Source organism: Danio rerio, chromosome 12 (genome assembly GCF_049306965.1).
Source record: "Danio rerio strain Tuebingen ecotype United States chromosome 12, GRCz12tu, whole genome shotgun sequence".
Classification (NCBI taxonomy): Eukaryota; Metazoa; Chordata; class Actinopteri; order Cypriniformes; family Danionidae; genus Danio; species Danio rerio.
Window position 1 is genome coordinate 3508346 of NC_133187.1, and position 19734 is coordinate 3528079.

The following is a 19734-nucleotide window of genomic DNA, read 5'->3' on the forward strand; positions in this document are numbered from 1 at the left end:
TTAACCTGCAGTTTTATTGCATATAGGTAATGTCTATGTGTACAAGATGAATCCGCTCAAACATTAAAAAAAAAAAAGGTTAAAGAAATGCACAAGATTAGTTAAACTGTAAATCAGGACTATAGGCAGAAATGTACTTTTCTCTTTAAGGGACAATATTTACCCCTGGTTTTTTTATTTTATTTCTTTTTTTAACCTTTGCAAGATTAACTTTGAAAAAATACCTTTTTAAATTTGCAAATCTTTACTTAAATAATGGCATAGGGTTAAATGTAAACTTTTACTTTAATTGAATAAAGAGTTTGGTCAGCTAACATGTTAAATTCACTTCAAATGAGGTATTGATAAAAAAAGATATAAAATTTATTTAAAATTTTGTAGTTGTAATTCATGTTTCTTATGATTTTTCCTGTTTATTAAAATTGTGTTTAATATTTCCTCCCAACATGTTAATTTGTGTGTGTATGCATGGCTCCATAGAGGCAACCTAGGCGGCTGCCAAGGGCGGCAGTTCAGCTTGCTCCGGCTCTGTGTGTATGGACTGCATCTTCAGTTTTTTTGTGAGATTAGTGCCAGTTTTGGCTTTGGTACTGACAAATCTAATGCATATGCACAAATGTATTGTAAAGTATCCTATAAAAATATTAATTTAAATGAGATATCTGGAGGGGTGAACACTGTCTATTGACATTGATTGCAATAAATTATTTTAAATGCTTAATTTTTTTAAGTCATAAAAGTTCAAAAGCCACTCCAGGGATAAACTGGATATTAAATCTAAAACATAACAGACTAATCTAAATGCTGATTAGCCCCTTTACTGACAACAGCGATGTGTTATTGCTTATAAAGCTCAAACACAATTAGAGCAGATGTGAGGTTCCTTTTATTACAGTACTTACGGCAGTCATGATAAACTTTGTTTAATTGAGCAAGGGGTAATTATGTCATCTTATCTTAAATTATTAAGCATTTTTATCCAATTTGCCAGCATTTCCCACCCTTTTTGGTACATACCAGAGGGCCAGTAGGTCCAGCAAGTCCTCTCTCACCAGGTTTACCACTCTCACCCTAAAAGGAAGAACAAATATATGTGAATATCAAGCAGTTGGTACAAGCTGACATTCATAAATACTTTAAAAATAAAACTTAAAATAACTAAGAAACCTCATTTTTAAACAATTTGAACAAAAAAATAAATACCATAAAAAATAAAGATCATATATTACTTTTTTTTTTTCAATTATGTTTCATGTATCATATCATACAATACTAATACATATGATATATTGAGAATATTTAGCTCATGCTAAATGAGGAAAGGATGCTACTTACAAATGCATAAATAAAATGCATAAAAATAATGATAAAAAGTTGTGGAATTAATTTTATGATTAAATCTTTGTGGTTTATAATTATTTATTATAATAAAATAGAGCGATTAAGAAATGAAAAATTAAACATGCTTCAAAAGCCATATAAAAAAGAAGCTTCAATCAAGTTAATGTTAATCTTGAAATGTGCATCAGCAGTCTTTATAAGGTTAATCTTGCATCACTCACTCACTTTGAACAGTCTTTTATATAATTAATTAGACTTAAAATTAGTTCAATTATCACAATAACTTACATCGGTTCCTTTGGGCCCAGGGAATCCCATAACTCCAGGAGCACCACGAGATCCGGCAGGTCCTGGTGGTCCAGGGCGACCATCTTGTCCAGGTGCACCCTGTGAGTTAGACATTCATGCAAACATTCATTTAAACACAAGATTATATCTGATATCATTTCTACACTGCATACAAAAACTACACAATGAATGACAAAAATAAAATCTTACAGAAGGTCCAGCTTTGCCATCAGGTCCAGGGCTTCCAGGGGCACCAGTCATACCCTACAACAGAGAACAGTTTAGGTTAAATACTTTAAGATGCTCTTTATACTGCTAATAATGCTTGGACCAATTAAAATAAAAAGTAATTTACCTTAGATCCAGGCAGACCTGGCTCTCCTGGGCGACCAGACTCTCCAGAGGCTCCTTGAGCTCCCATTGGTCCGTTGGCTCCACGCTCGCCAGGGGCACCCTGAAAGTAGATTAAAATGAGATTATCTTTAGTAAATCAGTGTTTCTACAACCGAAATCTACTACAGGACCCTGGACAGCTCCTTCCCCATGCATTTCACTGTGAGAAGGAATGAACTAAACTGAGTGCTGTGAGCTTAACAAATATTTTATTATTATATGTTTAGTTTATTAGAAGATGACTTCTGTTTGGATATGCATAGGTAAAAGTACTCTGTAAGAAAAAGACGTGCTAAAAATATGCCAAATTAACTAATAATAATAATAATATAATAATATATAATATATCGCAACATGAATATAATTGCAACATAATAATATATATATATATATATATATATATATATATATATATATATATATATATATATATATATATATATATATATATATATATTGGTCAAAAGAGCATGTTTTGATAAAGAAATATAGGGAAACTGCTTTTAGCAACGCAACAATGTAACTTAAATGTTGTGATGGCATTAACGTTGTTGTGGAAACTGATACATATTTTTCAGAAACTGAATTCTTAAGAAACAACATCGTTTAAATAGCTTTTGATCTCTTTTATAATAACCTTTTGTGTATTTCTTGCATATTTGAATATATTTAAATAAATATATGTTTAAATTTAAATAAATGCAATATTTACTTTTGATTTCAGTCATGGTTTCCATTTAAAAAAAAAAGAATATCTGAATAATTAGCATTTTAAGTATATTACACTGCAAAACTTTTAAATGTAAACAATATATTGAAATATGACTTTTATTTACATATTTGTATCACCTTTCTTTTTAAAAACGTGGTCAAATAAATGCAGCCTTACTGATTCCAAAATTTTCTCAAGCACAATTGACTCTGGTTTTCAGAGCTTAAATTACATGTAAACAGATTTATTCTTGATTTGTCACATTTGTGTGCTGTATTAATAATCTCACCAAAGGTCCAGGTGCGCCATCACTACCAGGAAGACCACGGTTGCCAGGAGCACCCTTTTAAAAGAAAAAGAAAATAAGTGAACTAAAAAACAAAGCATTCTTGTATGCATTTGTTCCCGTTATAGTACGTTAAACCTACACGGGCTCCAGGAGGTCCGACAGGTCCAGCAGCACCAGGCTCACCACGAGCTCCTCTCTTTCCTTCCTCACCAGCGTTTCCGGCGAGACCTTGGGGTCCAACTGGACCCTACAAAAGAGAACGATAACGATTACTAAAACAGCAGAGGTTTTAGGAGGAATGATTTGTGTTTTAAAGATACCTACAGGCTCTCCCTTAGGACCAGCATCTCCCTTAGGGCCTTGGAGACCAGGATCTCCCTGAAATAAGAGAATAAAATATTAATTTTACAGTACCATGTAAACTTTTAAAAAAAGTTTAAATGAAAGAAAGTGATAGTTCTCCTATAAATTATTTTTTCTTGCTATTATTCATTTATTTTAATCTAAACCTGCAATTAAAATGCAAACAAAATGATGTAGAATTCTGATAACTGAACAGTTTTGGGTCCCATTCACCCATGTAATAAAATATATAATAATACATATAATATATAATAATAGCAACAGAAATGATAACATTTTTGTGTTTTTTTTTGTGTTCCAGGAAACAATTTACACAGGTTTATAAATACAAAAAGGTCAGTAAATATTCATTTTGGGTGATGAAGTGTGTTGTCAAATTACAGACTATTATTTAGATCTTTAAACCAGTTTCACACCAATTTCAATTAAACAAAAGAGTGCAAAAACATACTTATAAACCCTGAGTATTCCCTATGAATGCACTATAAAAAGCAGTAAACATACATTGTTTCCTTTGGGGCCTGGAGCTCCATTAGGTCCAGCGGGTCCTGGTGGTCCACGAGCACCAGGGAAACCAGGAGCACCAGCAATACCAGCAGCACCCTTAAAATGGCCATGCAAACCAGTTTAATTACATACAGAATTGGGTGGATTAATACAATGAATTTTAATTAATAAATACCAAGTAAAGTTATATAAATAAAATATAAGAATACTTACAGGAGATCCTTTGCCACCAGGAGTGCCATCAGAACCAGGTCCTCCCTATGGAGAAAGAACAAAAGAGAAGTTCGCTATTAAAAGCTGATGACGTTTATCTTATTCACCACACACTGTAATAAACAGCCAATCATTATATTGTGTTTGTTGCATTAGCTTTTTAAAGTTTTATCCATTAAAAAAGTACATTTAAACTTTGCCAAATGAACAAATTAATTGGATAAACACAATACTTAAAAAATGCATTTAATAAATTACTATTTTGTAGATAATCCAACTTTTTCTACTTCTAATTAAACCACCAACGTATACCGATTCTCTTTCAAAATGTAGAAATCTTTCTATCAAATTAGCAAGATTTTCTTTTTTAATATAGCAAATACTCACAGCAGGGCCGGCAGCACCAGCAGGTCCAGGGTTACCAGGCTCACCACGGGGTCCCTGAGGTCCCTCTGAACCACGACCTCCAGCAGCGCCAGTTTCTCCCTTCAGAAGAAAAAAACATGATTGATTTTTTTAAAGAAAGCGACTCCTTATTTACTCATTTAGCAGTGCATTTTATTGCTATAACATCTATACAAGAGTCAAGAAACAACGTAATTGTGTTCTGGATGTGTTTGTGTGCGTTTAATAATATTGCATTGCTTTTATACCAGTATACCAATATAATATTGTCATCTGCACCAATCCATGACCATGAAAAACATTTAAATGTGGGTGCACTTAATGTAAAATGGGTGCATAAGTGTGTTTTTTAAAAATATTTATTAAAACAATTATTTTTAGGAAAGTGACTCCTAATTTACTCATTTAGCAGTGCATTTTATTGGTATAACATCTATACAAGAGTTACAAAACAACTTAATTGTGTTTCGGATGTATTTGTGTGTGTTTAATAATATTGCATTGCTTTTATACTAATATACGAATATACTACTGTCATCTCCACCAATCCATGACCATGAAAAACATTAAAATGTGGGTGCATTTAATGTAAAATGAGTGCATAAGTGTGTTAAAAAAAACAAAACAAAAAAAACAGTGATTAAAACAATTATTTTTAGGAAAGTGACTTCTAATTTACTCATTTAGCAGTCCATTTTATTGGTATCCCATCTATGCAAGAGTTAAGAAACAACTTAATTGTGTTCTGGATGTGTTTGTATGTGTTTAATAATATTGCATTGCTTTTATACCAATATACTATTGTCATCTGAACTAATACATGACCACGAAAAAATTTAAAATGTGAGTGAACTTAATGTAAAATGGGTGCAAAATTGTGTTTCGTTTGCTGTACCTTAGCACCAGCACCACCAGGGAAACCAGGAGGACCAGCAGGGCCAGTGGGTCCCTAAAAATATGAAAAGGTAGTTAAACAAAAGACATCAAATACATAAAAAGGACTTTTAAGATTCACCCCGCTCTGATCAGACAATGCTAAAGTCTCAACATCATACTGTAAAGATTACATTGCAGAGATGCTTGAGTTTTTGACTCATTTCTAGTCCAATTATCTAAAAATTCTTAAATCAATAATAATTTTCAAGACATGCAAAAAATATTGTTTCGTATTCAGAAATAAAAGGTCAAAGAAATAAAAGGTCAAAATTAAACGAGTTTTCCCTCAAAACAATCAAAATAATGTGTAAAATAATCTGATTTCAAACCAAAAACAAGATTATTTTACTTAATTTTGACTAATTATTTCTGAAAATAAAACAATATTGTTTAAAAATGCTTCTTGATTTAAGAATTTTTAGATATTTAGACAAGATACAAGACAAAAACACTTTTTTTTTGCAGTTTATTGTTACAACTACCTGTCAATAACCTTCCCAGATTACTCAAACACTCAAGTTCTCATAATATAACTTCAAGTGGACTATACTTAACATTTTAAAGCATCACAAACACATACTTAAATCTGTATGATTTATAAAAAATGACTATAAAATCAAGGTAAATTGTACTGACTATCAATCAGACTGAAATACTTAAATTATATGTATAATCATACAGTAAATAACTGCTTGTATTCACAGAATATTGAGACTTACGGGAGGTCCGGCAGCGCCAGTGTTACCATCATTACCACGTGCACCCTGCAGAAAACAAAGCGGATTCATTTTTATAATCCAGTGATAATAGTGAATGATAACCTGAACACTGATTTAAAGGGACAGTTCACCCAAAATGTGAATGTTACTAACTACGACATGTACTCACTATTAAATTTACTCTGAAAAAAGCTGGAAGCCTGTAACCATTGACCTCCATAGAATTTGTATTTCCTACTATAGATCTCACTGGTTATCGATTTGTAACACAAAAGAAGATATTTTAAAGAATGTTAGAAACCTGTAACCATTCATAACATCCATAGAAGGAAATACAAATTCTATGGACATCAATGGTTACAGGTTTGCAGAATTTTTCAAAATATCTTCTTTTGTGTTTAACTAAAACAACAAGCGTATGACAGGTAAATGAAGACAGAATTTTCAGTTTTGGGTGAACTATTCTTTTGAGATTCGCACAAGCCAGCAATTCTTGAAATAAGAATGACTATACATGTGAAAGCAATTTATAAATATCCATGCATTTTGTTCAATAATCAAGTAACAGACTTTAATTTGTTTGCATTAATGCAGACTTCAAATTATCACACTTATAAATGTTTACTCAAGAACAATCAGTATGTATTGCTCATAAATGCATAAGCAAAATAAACATATGAGGTGTAAACATGATAAGACTGTACTGAATATTCAACATAAAGTTTAAATGAATCAACTCAAGATGTTTTTGTAAGATTGTAGTTACTTACAGAAGGACCGGGAGGACCAGGACGACCTCTCTCACCAGGCAAACCACGAGCACCCTGAATAAAGAAGGAAAAAAAAGGAGCGAATATGAGACTAGTTTTAGGTTTTAAGATATCTACATGATCTCTTAATGCTGTCCGAATCCACTCACCATGGCTCCAGGAGTTCCAGCCTCACCAGGAGAACCAGCTTCTCCCTAAACAGAGTGAAAATATGATTAATTGAGGATGCAATGTGGCATACATGTGAATAATAATATCTGCATGTGAAAAATAAAAATCTAACCTTAGGTCCAGCAATGCCAGCGTCTCCCTTAGATCCATCTAGACCAGGGAATCCCTGAATGAAGCAATAAAATTACGGTCATTATTTTAAGGTACAATTCTCACTATTATTAGACTTAAGCTTAATAGACTACTAATTTGCTGCTTATTAATAGTTATTATGGTAGTAGTTTTGATATTAGGTAGAATTAAGGATGTAGAATAGGATTATATTTAAGAAGTACTAATAAACAGGTTATATCTTAATGATAAGCAGTTAATAAAATAGTTAATGAAGTGAATTGTTAACTTAAACTAAAGTGTGTAAACAATGCAATTTGCAATAAAATGTCAGTTTTGAAACATTCACAGAAAGCTGTACTTCTTGTTGCATTAAATAAATAGCTAAAATTTAGAATGTACACATTTTAAGCAACATTGTAGACCAAATTAAATAAAATAAACACATCTGGTGAGTATATTAATGAATATCTAAAATTAATATGCAACCTAACATAAAATAATCCATTTAATACATTTTTTATTCATGCAATTTCATTATTTTATATATATTTAATTACTTATTGTAAATTAATGTATATAGCCTAAACACACATGAAGGGAAATTTCATTAAATAAATAACAAAAATTTTGGAATGTATGAAAGGAGGTAAAAAAACACATTTTAAGCATTATTGTACACACATTTGGTGAGCATATTAATAAATATCTAAAAATAAATATGCGACCTAATATAAAATAATACGTTTATAAAAGTTTTATAACTTTAGACTCATTTAATAACTTATCTTATGCAATTGCATTATTTTATACTTATTTATTTAATTACATAATGTAGAATAACTTCATGTAAATTAATTTATGTAGCCTAAACACATATGATGGGAAATTGTATTAAACAAATAGCTAAAATCTAAGCTAATCTAACTCTAAATTAGCTTACAAAACACACATTTTAAGAAATATTGTACACAAAATAAAAAACAACACATTTAATGAACATTATTTTAATGAATATCTAAAAAAAAACCAATGCAAACTAATATAAAATAATACATTTAGTTACTTATTTTATAACTTTAGACTCATATAATAACTTATCTTATGCAATTGCATTATTTTATACTTATTTATTTAATTACTTAATGTAGAATGACTTAATATAAATTATTTATGTATCCTGAGCACTGTTGTACACGAAATAAAAACAACACATTTAATGAGCATTATATTAATGAATATCTAAAAAATTATGAAACCTAATATAAAATAATACATTTTATGACTTATTTTATTACTTTAGACTCATTTAATGACTTATTTTATGCAATTTTATATTTATTTATTTAATTACTTAATGTAGAATTACTTAATATAAATTAATGTATATAGCCTAAAAACATATGATGAGAAATCGCATTAAACAAAGCTAAAATCTAAGCTAATCTAAATCTTAAATAGCTAAAAAAATATTAAGCAATATTGTACACAAAATAAAAAAAACAACACATTTAATGAGCATTATATTAAAGAATATCTAAAGAAATAATGCAACCTAATATAAAATAACACATTTAATTACTTATTTTTATACAATCTGATTATTTATACTTAATTTATGCAAAGATGCATGAGTATTGCACATAAAACAGAAAACACAAATAATTTAAATACATATGAGTATTACAAAAATGGCTTTACAATGACAATGTATAAATAAACATAATTGAATCTTTTAAGCAATAAAATAAAATAAAAATATTATTTGCTGTCATACTCACTCTGTGTCCCTTGATGCCGGGGAGTCCAGGGGTTCCTGGGAATCCACGAGCACCCTGTGAAATTAGCATGACAATGCAATCTATATTGTGTACAACTCCACATATATATTACATCACAATGAGCATGTCCTACACACTAATTCAAAATGTCTATGAATATTAATGAAAAATATCTCACCTGAGGCCCAGCTGCTCCACGCTCACCGGGACGGCCTGCTTTGCCAGCTTCACCCTAAGGAAGAGCAAAAACCAATATAAATAGGCATGAAGGACTTACTGAAGATGATTTAAAGGAGGAAAAGAAACACTCACATCTTCTCCGTTCTTTCCAGGAGGGCCGGGAGGACCACGAGAACCCATTGGACCCTGCAAACAGATTAATAATAATATTTACCAGCATATATGCTTTGTAAAATGTAAAGTTTTCCCACATAGAAACACTAAGAATGAATAAAGTAAATGCAAGGTACTTACAGGAGAACCAGGCTCACCAGGCTCGCCTGGGGGGCCAGTAAATCCCTGAGGGCCCTGAGAAAAACACGGACAAATACAGTTAGATTTCAGGTAAAAGATTTAGTTTATAATCTTAACCTATTTATTTTATAGTATTAAAACCAACTTACAGGTGAACCTGCAGGTCCTGGGGGGCCACGGGGACCCATGGGGCCCTACAAGAGAGAAAGCAACATGTTAAATGTAGACATAATAATAATGTACACCTAAAAGCCAGTATTTATTGTTAACAACATTAAACATTGTTAAATGGCCGATTCTAAAAGTGTTATTGATGTTTATGCACAATAACAGTGAGTTATGATATGTACAGAAGAGTGCAGAATAATCAGAAATTCTGATTATTCTGTCCACAGGAACAAGAGGAAAAATAGAGAAGCTGACTTACTGCTGGTCCGGGTTGAGGAGGACCGCTGGATTTCTCACTGCCATAAGCCATCTGGGATAGGAAAGACTGCGGGAGAGCAAGAGAATCAAAGTATGAGCTTCTGTGATTATCTTCAGCTCATTATTTATTGCTGAACTACTCAAGGATTGAGTTCATTTTAATGCCAGATAATAATGAACTCGTCATACACATGGATGTAAATTAAAGCATGCATCTGATAAACCACAAACACCTTTAAAAACTGCTTTTAAAGAGTGCACAGTCTGCTTTTATTCCTGTTCAACCTAATGTGAATCCTAGTGGTGGGAATGATGGGAGCTGTTCACATAGTTAGGTACTGAACTACACAGTAAGCTCATATTATTTTGGTTGTTGTAATGAATAAGATTATTAAAATACAAGACGTTCAACTTCAGTATTTCTACTAAAAATGTCACATTGCATTTTGTGCATTACTAGCAATTTCTGAAGGAAATCGATGTATAAAAAATCTTTTTAAACAATATTTTGTTTATTATTTTATTTTTACTAAAAGTTAATTATTACTTTAGTATTTTATTGCAATAATAATACACATTTTTACTGTATTTACCTTCATATATATCATATATTCTATGGCAAACATAAAAATCTACTGTGTAGCAGTGGAAGACTATGCACAGATTCTTTCTGTCTGGTTATCCTAAATATAATTGTAGGATGCAGATAACTCAAATCCAGATTCACAGATTAAATAAAAAATAATATATATAAATATCGGAATTAATTCCTTACTCCGCCGCCAAGGCCAGAGGTCCCAGGAGGACCAGGAGGGCCAGGGAGTCCATTCTCTCCGGGAGTACCATCTCTGCCAGGAGGCCCAACAGGACCCTGTAAAACACAGCAGAGACCCATGAACAATAATTTCTTTCCATACTGATTTTATTATCATTTTGTTTTGCATAACGTGTATAAAATATCATATAAAGTTTTAAACTGTGCTGTAAGTGACATAATATATATAAAAAGCTTTAATATGCAACGTTGTGCAAGTTACATAAGGTTAAAGAGGTCAAAGGTCAGCGGAACAAGTAAAGGTCAACAGGTTAAATGCTTAATAACTACCTTCAGTTTACCTCTAATATGAATACAAGCTTTTTAACACCTATGACATTTGTACTCTTGAAAACCCCATTGTGCATTTTTGTTTCATTTTATTACTAGTCTTCAAAACATAGTAGGAAAAAAACATTCATAATAAGCTGGTAAGTAGATTTTCAACAACAAAAAGTCTACTCACTGGGTCTCCTCTTGGGCCAGCAGGACCCTAAAGATGAAAAATGTGAAATATTTGCAATTTAGTGCAATTTAATTACCTTGGAGCAATTTGCAAATATAACATAAACATGTTTCAATGTGCTTAATGCACATTATTGTGATGCATTCATTTTTTATACGCAATAAAATTCACACTAACCACGGTATCAACATATGGAGGCTCAGGACCTGCAGTCTCTTCTTCTATGGAATAAATTAAACATATTTCAGAAATTAAATAAAACAGCTAATGTAAAGATAAACTAAAAAATAAAAAAGTATGTAGAAATAATAAATAAATAAATAAGCAAGTACTTTTAGCAATAACAATAGCAAAACAAAGCATCATTACTTTGTTTTGTGTGTAAATGAAGCTTAATATGCATTTACAAAACGAAACACACAAAATGTGTGTGTATATATATATATATATATATATATATATATATATATATATGAAAGCACATTGATGTGCAATGCATCATACACTGTTGTGAAAAACAGTGCAGAAAATGCATTATTAGTTGAAAAATAATAACAGCTACAAGCAAGAGCATCCTTAATCCCTCAGCTGCATGTAAAGGCATCAATGGTGAAAGAATCCAGTGAAGTATTAAAACTCCATAGGGCTCCAGCATGATGACAGGCCAATGACAGATATTTCCCAGAGCATGTGATTAAGCGTTTGCACACTTGAGGGCGGCAGAGCTAGCATGACCACAAGGTTGAAGGTGGAGGTAGTACCGTCGGGGCAGATGGGGCAGCATTCTCCATCGGGAATCTCTGGATTGGCACAGTCTGATGTATCCTCGCAGATCACCTCGTCGCACATGACCGTCCCGCTGTCGCAGACGCAGATTTGGCAGGGCTCGGGTTTCCATACATCCTTGTCGTTGTAATTCTGACCCTCCAATGTACAGCTACCGAATGAGACTGCAAGGACAAGAAGCATGAATTAGGACAGTGGAGGATAATCAATTGAACTGAAGGGTCCACAATAATATCTCAATTTGATTTTAAAAGATAATTGTAACCAAACAGGCAACTAAATATCACCCTCAGAGTGCTAAGTGAATAAAAAAGTCTCTAAAACATACAAATACAAACACCTCTAGGTTACATTTAGAAGGAAATATATGGTAAGTATAACACAAAAGCAACGATAATAGCATTACTCTTGCAAAATGCAGAGAGTGAACATTAGAGACCTTACTGTTTTAATTTAACTGTTAAAAATCTTTAAAATTAGGATAAAATAGTGTAATTGGGCGTGGTGCATTAGGGTGATGATGTTAAAGACAGGCCTTCATCATGTTTAAGACTATATAGTGTTAAAATCCACCGCTTGGTGGCGCTATTGACTGTTCAATGCACCGTCACGCCCCGAACACTCACAATTAATGAACTGGAAACTAAAGGGTTTTCCATATCAAATAAAAATCTTGTTTGTCATTTAGAAACGCGAAATTGTAAGTATATTGTTAAACCTTAACGGCTAAGCTAACCATGACAAAACCGTTTGTTTACAAGAGTAACGGCTGCATCTGTTCTATCACAAAAGCAGTGTAATCCACAGATAAGCGGGTTTATATCCTGTTTTCGATAGATTAATGTATGACAGAATACTGAGAAGCGTGAAAATGAGAAGATAAGTGATTTTAAAAGCCCTCTTCTCTTCTTTTCGTCGTCTTTTCCTTCAGCGCATCCTTCGCTCGAGGACATCACTCAGGCGCGCGTGCTCGCGCTTAACATGTAAGGGCACGCGCGCAGAAAACAAGCACGATGAAGAAACAACAACTCCGCAAGATGCACAAAGAAAGATTTCTAGAAGTTTTTAAAAAACGCTGGTGAGAATAAAAAGGTAGGGCTTTCCTCCTCAAGACATTCCCAAGAAAGTTTCAGAGTGCAGGTGAGCTGCAACATCTCCCCCTCCTCAGTACTCCAGTGTCCACTGTCAAGCATCTTTGGAGTTAAAAGCAGGAGTAAAAATCATACTCACTGTCATCCTCTCCTTGTCCTCTCACTGCAAGGACCACTGCGGCGAGCAGCAGCCCTAACCGGATATCCACAAAGCTGAACATGTCTAAATATTAGACATGTAGACTCTTTGAGGCTAGGGGAATCCTGTTTTGTCCTCACTCATACACGTAGGGTCCGGTCTGTGTAACTCCAATCCAGACCCTAGCAGAAACTCCCTACTGCCTAAACAAATGTTTGACCCTGGCTTTTATATGCCAAAGTTTTGGGGAGGTGCTGAGTGCGCAAGATATCTGCTACATGTTCAAGGCGAAGGGAGTCCCTCCTTCAGCCAAGACAAAGGGCCGCCTTAAAACATGTCAAACTATTCCTAGTCTTCATTACAACGTGGACATTTTGAAAACATGGAGACGTTTGTTAGGGATTCTGGATATCTTGCTCTTCTCTGAATGTCAGGATCTGGTGTGCTTCTTTTTGACTTGGACATGCAGCACCCTCTGTGAATATTTCATGGGCTTTTACTGATTTATTATGCTTACCAGATGACAAATTTGATTATTTCTTGGTTTTTTTGGTGAATTTGAGGGATGTTTAGATGTTCAGAAAATAGGGTTTACTCTTTCAAAATGTTCAGACATTAAATGTCTGCACAAACTTTACATGACTTTCTTTGCTGGATCAGAAACATGTACTGGAAAATGTGTGGAAAATGCACATCGACTTGTTTTGGACCCAGCTTTTCTTAAACATATCTTCTTTTGCAAACTCTATGTTTAAAATATGAGTAAATCACGACAAAATTTTGAACTTTCCCTTTAAAATATAAGCCTAAATAGACATTTCTAGTTGTATTAATGCGCTAAATCTTTTAAAAACTACATTTCCTCATTGTTCTGCTCCTGCAACAATCTTGGGCTATTAACAAAGATTTGTTATTTAAGCTTTCTTCAAGGATTAAACATCACTAAATCAAATAAAACATATCTTGTGCATGTGAAATGAACATAAACTAAAATAAAATACACAAATAAGGCATCATTGAGTAGCTTTAAGCTTAAGTATATTAAATACAACTAATAAAATTGACAAATACACAACTAAATTACTTGAAATATGATTTAAAAATAGAAAAACTAACATATTCACACTCAAAAAATGTCATTTTCTCAAATTTCTAATATAAAAGGAGCTGAAACAACACAATTCTTGAGTTTTTTTGGTGGAACAACTTAACTGTTTTCTGTTCAATCCACTTAAATTTGTAAAAACTAATAAGCTAGCTTAATTCCTTCATGTTTTCCCAACACAAATCGATTGTGTGGAACTCAGCATTAAAAATCAATGATAATAAAGTAGTACTGCTTCATGCACAGTCATCCTTACAGTACATGCAGCGCAGAGATATGAAATAAGTAAGTGTTCGATGTTATAATGACAGATAGAAAAACATGACATGAATATTTGTGCAAATGTCCATTGCATGCCTGAACATATAGGCAAAGCTGTGCGCCATTAGCTTCTTCATATGCAACATGTTAAGCAGAGACAAACAGAGAGAGAGAGAGAGAGAGAGAGAGAGAGAGAGAGAGAGAGAGAGACAGAAGAACATCTGGCATTATATCAAACCATGCTCATTGCTCTGTGGACACGTTGCAACTTCAAGAGCCATGGCCCTGTCTGACCTCCTTTCTCACATCTTTACGTCTAAACATGTATTACTTGTTCACGACTGCATTACAAAAATGAATCAGGAATGCTAAATTTAAGATGTAAAAAAAAATTGCGCATGAAAATAACGTGTGGATTGAACTGAACTAATCATTTCCATCACTTTTTATGTAGTTTTTCTGTGTTCCTGCGACATTTTGTTGAATTAAAGCATGTAAAACATATCTGTATATTGACGATTTTCCATATTTATGCTTTTAAATTGCGAATAATCTTTCCTCTAAGAATGTTTGATGTTGAAAAGTTAAAACAAGTGACTTTTATTGTCAATATTTATAGACATAAAGCTCTACTGGGGCTCAGCACCCCCTCTAAAAAAAAAAAATATATATATATATATATATATATATACACACACATATATATATATATATACACACATACATATATATATATATATATACATATATATATATACATATATTTATATATATATATATATACATACATATTCTAAAACAAAAAATGGATAAATAAATAACAGTACTATTGTTATTATGCAATTATTATTCTAAATAATTAATAGAAATTAATCCTGGATGCTAAGATAATTAAAGAAATATTTTGCATAAATATTAGACATTATATAGGCAATTCAATAGAATACAAAGATAGAATTTTATATCAATATTATTCAATTTTATAGAATTTTCTGTTGTGTGTTGTCTTAGATCCGACTCAAGGCCGGGAATTAGATTTATTAAGTCTTACCTCTTTGACTTCATCCCTCCTTTCTGCTTTATACCAAAAGAAAATCTATCAGGAGCCCTGCAGTATAAATTAGATCACCATCATATTATTTAAACTTTGTTCTGTTGACTTGCAAAACTCACTGCTTGCTGGTAAAGCCGGTTTCACAACGCATGAGCGGCCTGCCTAATTTTTCGGCGTGCATGTTCACAACCGGACTAGGAGCAGAGCAGCGCATCAGCGTCAAGCAGGAGCGGTGTGCGTGAGCCACGCTGGTGTGTTGTTGTTTATTTTCTGCGCACATGCTCAGTTTGCTTTTTGATTAATCAACATTGCTTTCATCAGCGTTGGTTCGGTTGCACATAGAGAATAACGTCTTTATTACACTTGCATATGTAAATCGTATCTCAAAGCATTTACTGGGGCACTGTCGATTTTTTTATAGGGTCTAGCGATGCCCCTGGTTTAAGCTGATATATTGTCTGTGTTGGTGTTGTAAATTACAGTTTTAAAACCTGATAATAAAGACTGCCAATACATTTTTTTTTCTAATACAATATATTGTTTCAAACTACTAAAATGTCATTAAAAATCACTTTGTTACCAGAGATCAGTGTCTCAAAATCCAATTCATAACCGTAAACTAAAAAAACTGTAAATCATAAAATACAAAACCTGTTAATGTGCAGATATTTTATTTTACAGTCAATAACGATTAGTGATGGGAAGAGTTGGGTGTAACTAGCCTGATCTCACGAGAAAACGTAAGTATTTTACGTTTTGTCAGTTTAGTGGCTAATCCGTATGAATTCAGTCGTACGAAATTTTACGATTTTAAAAAGAAGGCGTGGCACCTAACCCCACCCCTAAACCCAACTGTCAATGGGGGATGGACAAATCGTACTAAATTGTACAAATTAGATTGTACGAATTTGTATGAATTAGCGACTAAATCAAAATGTTATGAACTGCTGTGAGATTGTGTTGGTGTAACAAGTTATTCATTCAACCCGGGCTCATTGTGGAAACGTAGCCCCGCGGATGTTTCTGCGGACCACGATTTTTGTTTTCGCGGATCCGCGAGAGGCCGCTGTGCGCGTTTTTTTCGCGTCTCGGGCGCCTCTCGGGAGCGCGCGCCGTTCGCGCCCGTGCCGTTCTCGCGCAAAAAGCCGCCGGATCGGCCGACTTGGCCGCCCTCCTCTTCCTCCTCCTCCTTCCCTAAACCCGAGCGACGGTTCGCAAAAGCCGTCCAGAAAAAAAAAAAAAGCAAAAGCCCTCGTCTTCGATTTCGACTGCATTTTTGGATCCCGCCGCGTTCTCGCCCTTATTTTTCGGATTCCATTTTTCGTCTTACCTGATTTCCGGAACCTGCTGTTCCCCGGACTCGATCCCGGTCGTCGTCCACCGCGGCCGGCTCCTCCTCCTCCTCGTCCGGGGCCTCCGCCGACGCAACGATGTGAGCTAAGCGGACAAACTGTTTGCATCGGGAAAGCCCTCCACTCGGAGGCGAGCCGTCGGCCGGCTAGCGCGAAGAGAAGGGGCGAAGCGCCGCCACACCGCCCCGCAGCGTTCGCTCGAAAAAAACTAAACGCGGCCTTTACGTACCTCCGGCCTCGTAAATCGCGGTCTCCAGAAACGTCCGCGGGGCTACGTTTCCAGAATGAGCTTGGGTTGTATTCATTCATTTTCTTTTCGGCTTAGTCCCTCTAACAATCAGAATAAACTGCCAACTTATCCAGCATGTGTTTTACGCAGCGGATGCCCTTCTAGCCGCAACCCAACACTGGGAAACACCCATACACTCTTGCATTCACTACACTTTGGCCAATTTAGCGTATTTAGTTCAATTATACCGATTGTCATTTTTAAATTTACTGGTAAAGTCATGCAGAAATTTTCTGGATATTTACCGTTATAACCAGCCGGATCTCACGAGGAAACGTAGGTATTTTACGTTTTGTCAGTTTATTGGCTAATTCCTATGAATTCGTACGAGTTGAGTCGTACGAAAATTCGCGATTTTAAAAAGGAGGCGTGGCCTAACCTCCTAACCACCTAACCCCACCCCTAACCCCAACCCTCATTGGGTGATGAGCAAATCGTACTAAATTGTACGAATTAGATTGTACAAATTTCTTTGAATTAACCACCAAAGCAAAAGTTACGAATTGCTGTGAGATTGTGTTGGTATAACTGTGTGAAAGGGGCTAATGATAGATGCATGAGAATTGTCTTCAAAATGCTCCAGGATGTTTGCCTGGCTCACACGTTAGCAAAGACTTCTATCATCTTTTATTATGTGGCTGGATATAGCACAGTAGATGGATCTTATCCCAGGAAAACCATATGCAGAGGCTGGTTTTATACGCAGAAATCTGAAACCCTAGTTACACGCCTTATCAAAGCTGCTTTTCAAAGCCATTTTTTTTTTGGTGTGACCACTTGTCCAAAACAGAAATAAGCATATTATTGAACGGAGAAATAAAATGTTCCTTTATGTGGCTTCCACTGCCGTTTCCATATCGTGACAGCGGTGTCTTGTATATCAAAGGGCCAAATAGTTATATAATCTGCACAAATCAAATTTTAGACTTAAACACTATTGGGCATCACTACGACAAAGTGCTGGAAGCCACCTTGCAAGATTGTGGTGCTGGAGAATTGCTCTGACCTGATCTATTGCATCAGTAAATCTTTAACAGGAAGCTACAGTTCTGAGTGGATCATTTGAATCAGTGAGTCATTACCTGGATTCGTTTTGAATCAGTGCATTGTTAGCTAGAGATTCAATCCAGGATCATTTAAATCAGTGAATCATTCACCAGAAACTCACTCTGACAGGATCATTTGAATCAGGGAGTGATTGACTGGAAACTCTTTCAGGATCATTTGAATCAGTGAATCGATAACTGGAGATTCACTTTGACATCATCATTTGAATCAGTGAATCGTTAAATAGAGACTCACATTATCATTTGTACCAGGTAATCATTAACTGGAGGATCATTCCGACTGGATCATTTGAATTAGTGAGTCATTAAGCAAAACTCTCTCTGATTGAATCATTTGAATCATTAAATCTGGTTAACTGAAGACTCGCTCTGCCAGGACAGTCGCTGCGATCTGATTTTTTAAATTAGTCAATCATTAACTAGAGACTGGCTTTGACATAATCATTTGAATCAGTAAATCCTTAACTGGAGGCTCACTCTGCCAAGATAACTTGAATCATTAAATCTGGATTATTAAATCTGGTTAACTAAAGACTCACTCTGCCAGGACTGTCGTTTTGATCTGATCATTTGAATCAGAGAATCATCAACTGGAGACTTGCTATGAAATGATCACTTGAATCAGTGAGTCGTTTACTTGAAAGTCTTTCTGACAGGACCATTTAAATCAATGAATCATTAACTGGGAACTCGCTATGCTAGGATCATTTGAATCAGTGAATCGGTAACTGGAGACTCACTTTGACATGAAAGACAGACACATCTTTAAAAAAACTACATCGACTGATACGTTCCATCACTGGGATTTCATCCATCAGCCTAATATATTCAAGCCAAGAGTACTGTATGAGGGAAACTATTTTCCATACAAAAGAATAAAACACACACACACATGGATTATATTAACATCTAACTACTCACACTCACTTTACTGTTCATAGTTTTACACGTTTTCTTTTAGGTTTGTTAAAGAAGTTATTAAAAACAGTGATATCATGAGAAATATATTCGTTCAGCCTTCAGAAATTCACATCTTCAGGTGGTAAAAATGATTATATTTCTAGAATTTCTGAAAACTAAAAACTTTAGCCTGTTCTCACAAACTTTTGCGGCTAAAAGTCCTTGTACACAAAAGCGCTGATCATCTGAATTTGAGTTTTCATCTGAAAATGAATGCTTATGCAAGTAAAAAAAAATAAATAAATAAAATAGTTTTAATGTTTTGTTACAAATACATTTGCCTTTTATTTTTGGTGTGATTATTGTGCAAAATAAACAAATAAAAGCAAAAATACCATGGTAAAAAATATAATTGTTATAACAAAACCTAAAAAACATAAAATGTTACAGTAAAATGTTTACATTAACAGGTTTAAGTTTTATGAATTTATCAAAAATGTTTGTAGACTGA

The 19734-nt window shown here is 34.0% G+C and overlaps 1 protein-coding gene across 2 annotated transcripts in view; it reads right to left on the reverse strand.

The window, feature by feature from the left end:
* col1a1b (collagen, type I, alpha 1b) overlaps nt 1-13396 on the reverse strand; it is a 37414-nt gene extending 24018 nt beyond the window's left edge. Inside the window, exons 1-26 of one of the 2 annotated variants that reach the window (XM_005155976.6) lie at nt 13196-13396; nt 11941-12129; nt 11357-11397; nt 11180-11206; nt 10675-10770; nt 9901-9966; nt 9623-9667; nt 9474-9527; nt 9312-9365; nt 9178-9231; nt 9000-9053; nt 7220-7273; nt 7086-7130; nt 6937-6990; nt 6167-6211; nt 5407-5460; nt 4494-4592; nt 4107-4151; nt 3891-3989; nt 3348-3401; nt 3163-3270; nt 3024-3077; nt 1985-2083; nt 1840-1893; nt 1630-1728; nt 1018-1071 (exon numbers count right to left, since the gene is read on the reverse strand). In XM_005155976.6, coding sequence (XP_005156033.2) covers nt 1018-1071; nt 1630-1728; nt 1840-1893; nt 1985-2083; nt 3024-3077; nt 3163-3270; nt 3348-3401; nt 3891-3989; nt 4107-4151; nt 4494-4592; nt 5407-5460; nt 6167-6211; nt 6937-6990; nt 7086-7130; nt 7220-7273; nt 9000-9053; nt 9178-9231; nt 9312-9365; nt 9474-9527; nt 9623-9667; nt 9901-9966; nt 10675-10770; nt 11180-11206; nt 11357-11397; nt 11941-12129; nt 13196-13277 — 1779 coding nt within the window. In that variant the 5' untranslated portion in view covers nt 13278-13396. 2 annotated transcript variants of the gene reach the window in all.
* Nucleotides 13397-19734: the final 6338 nt, after the last annotated feature.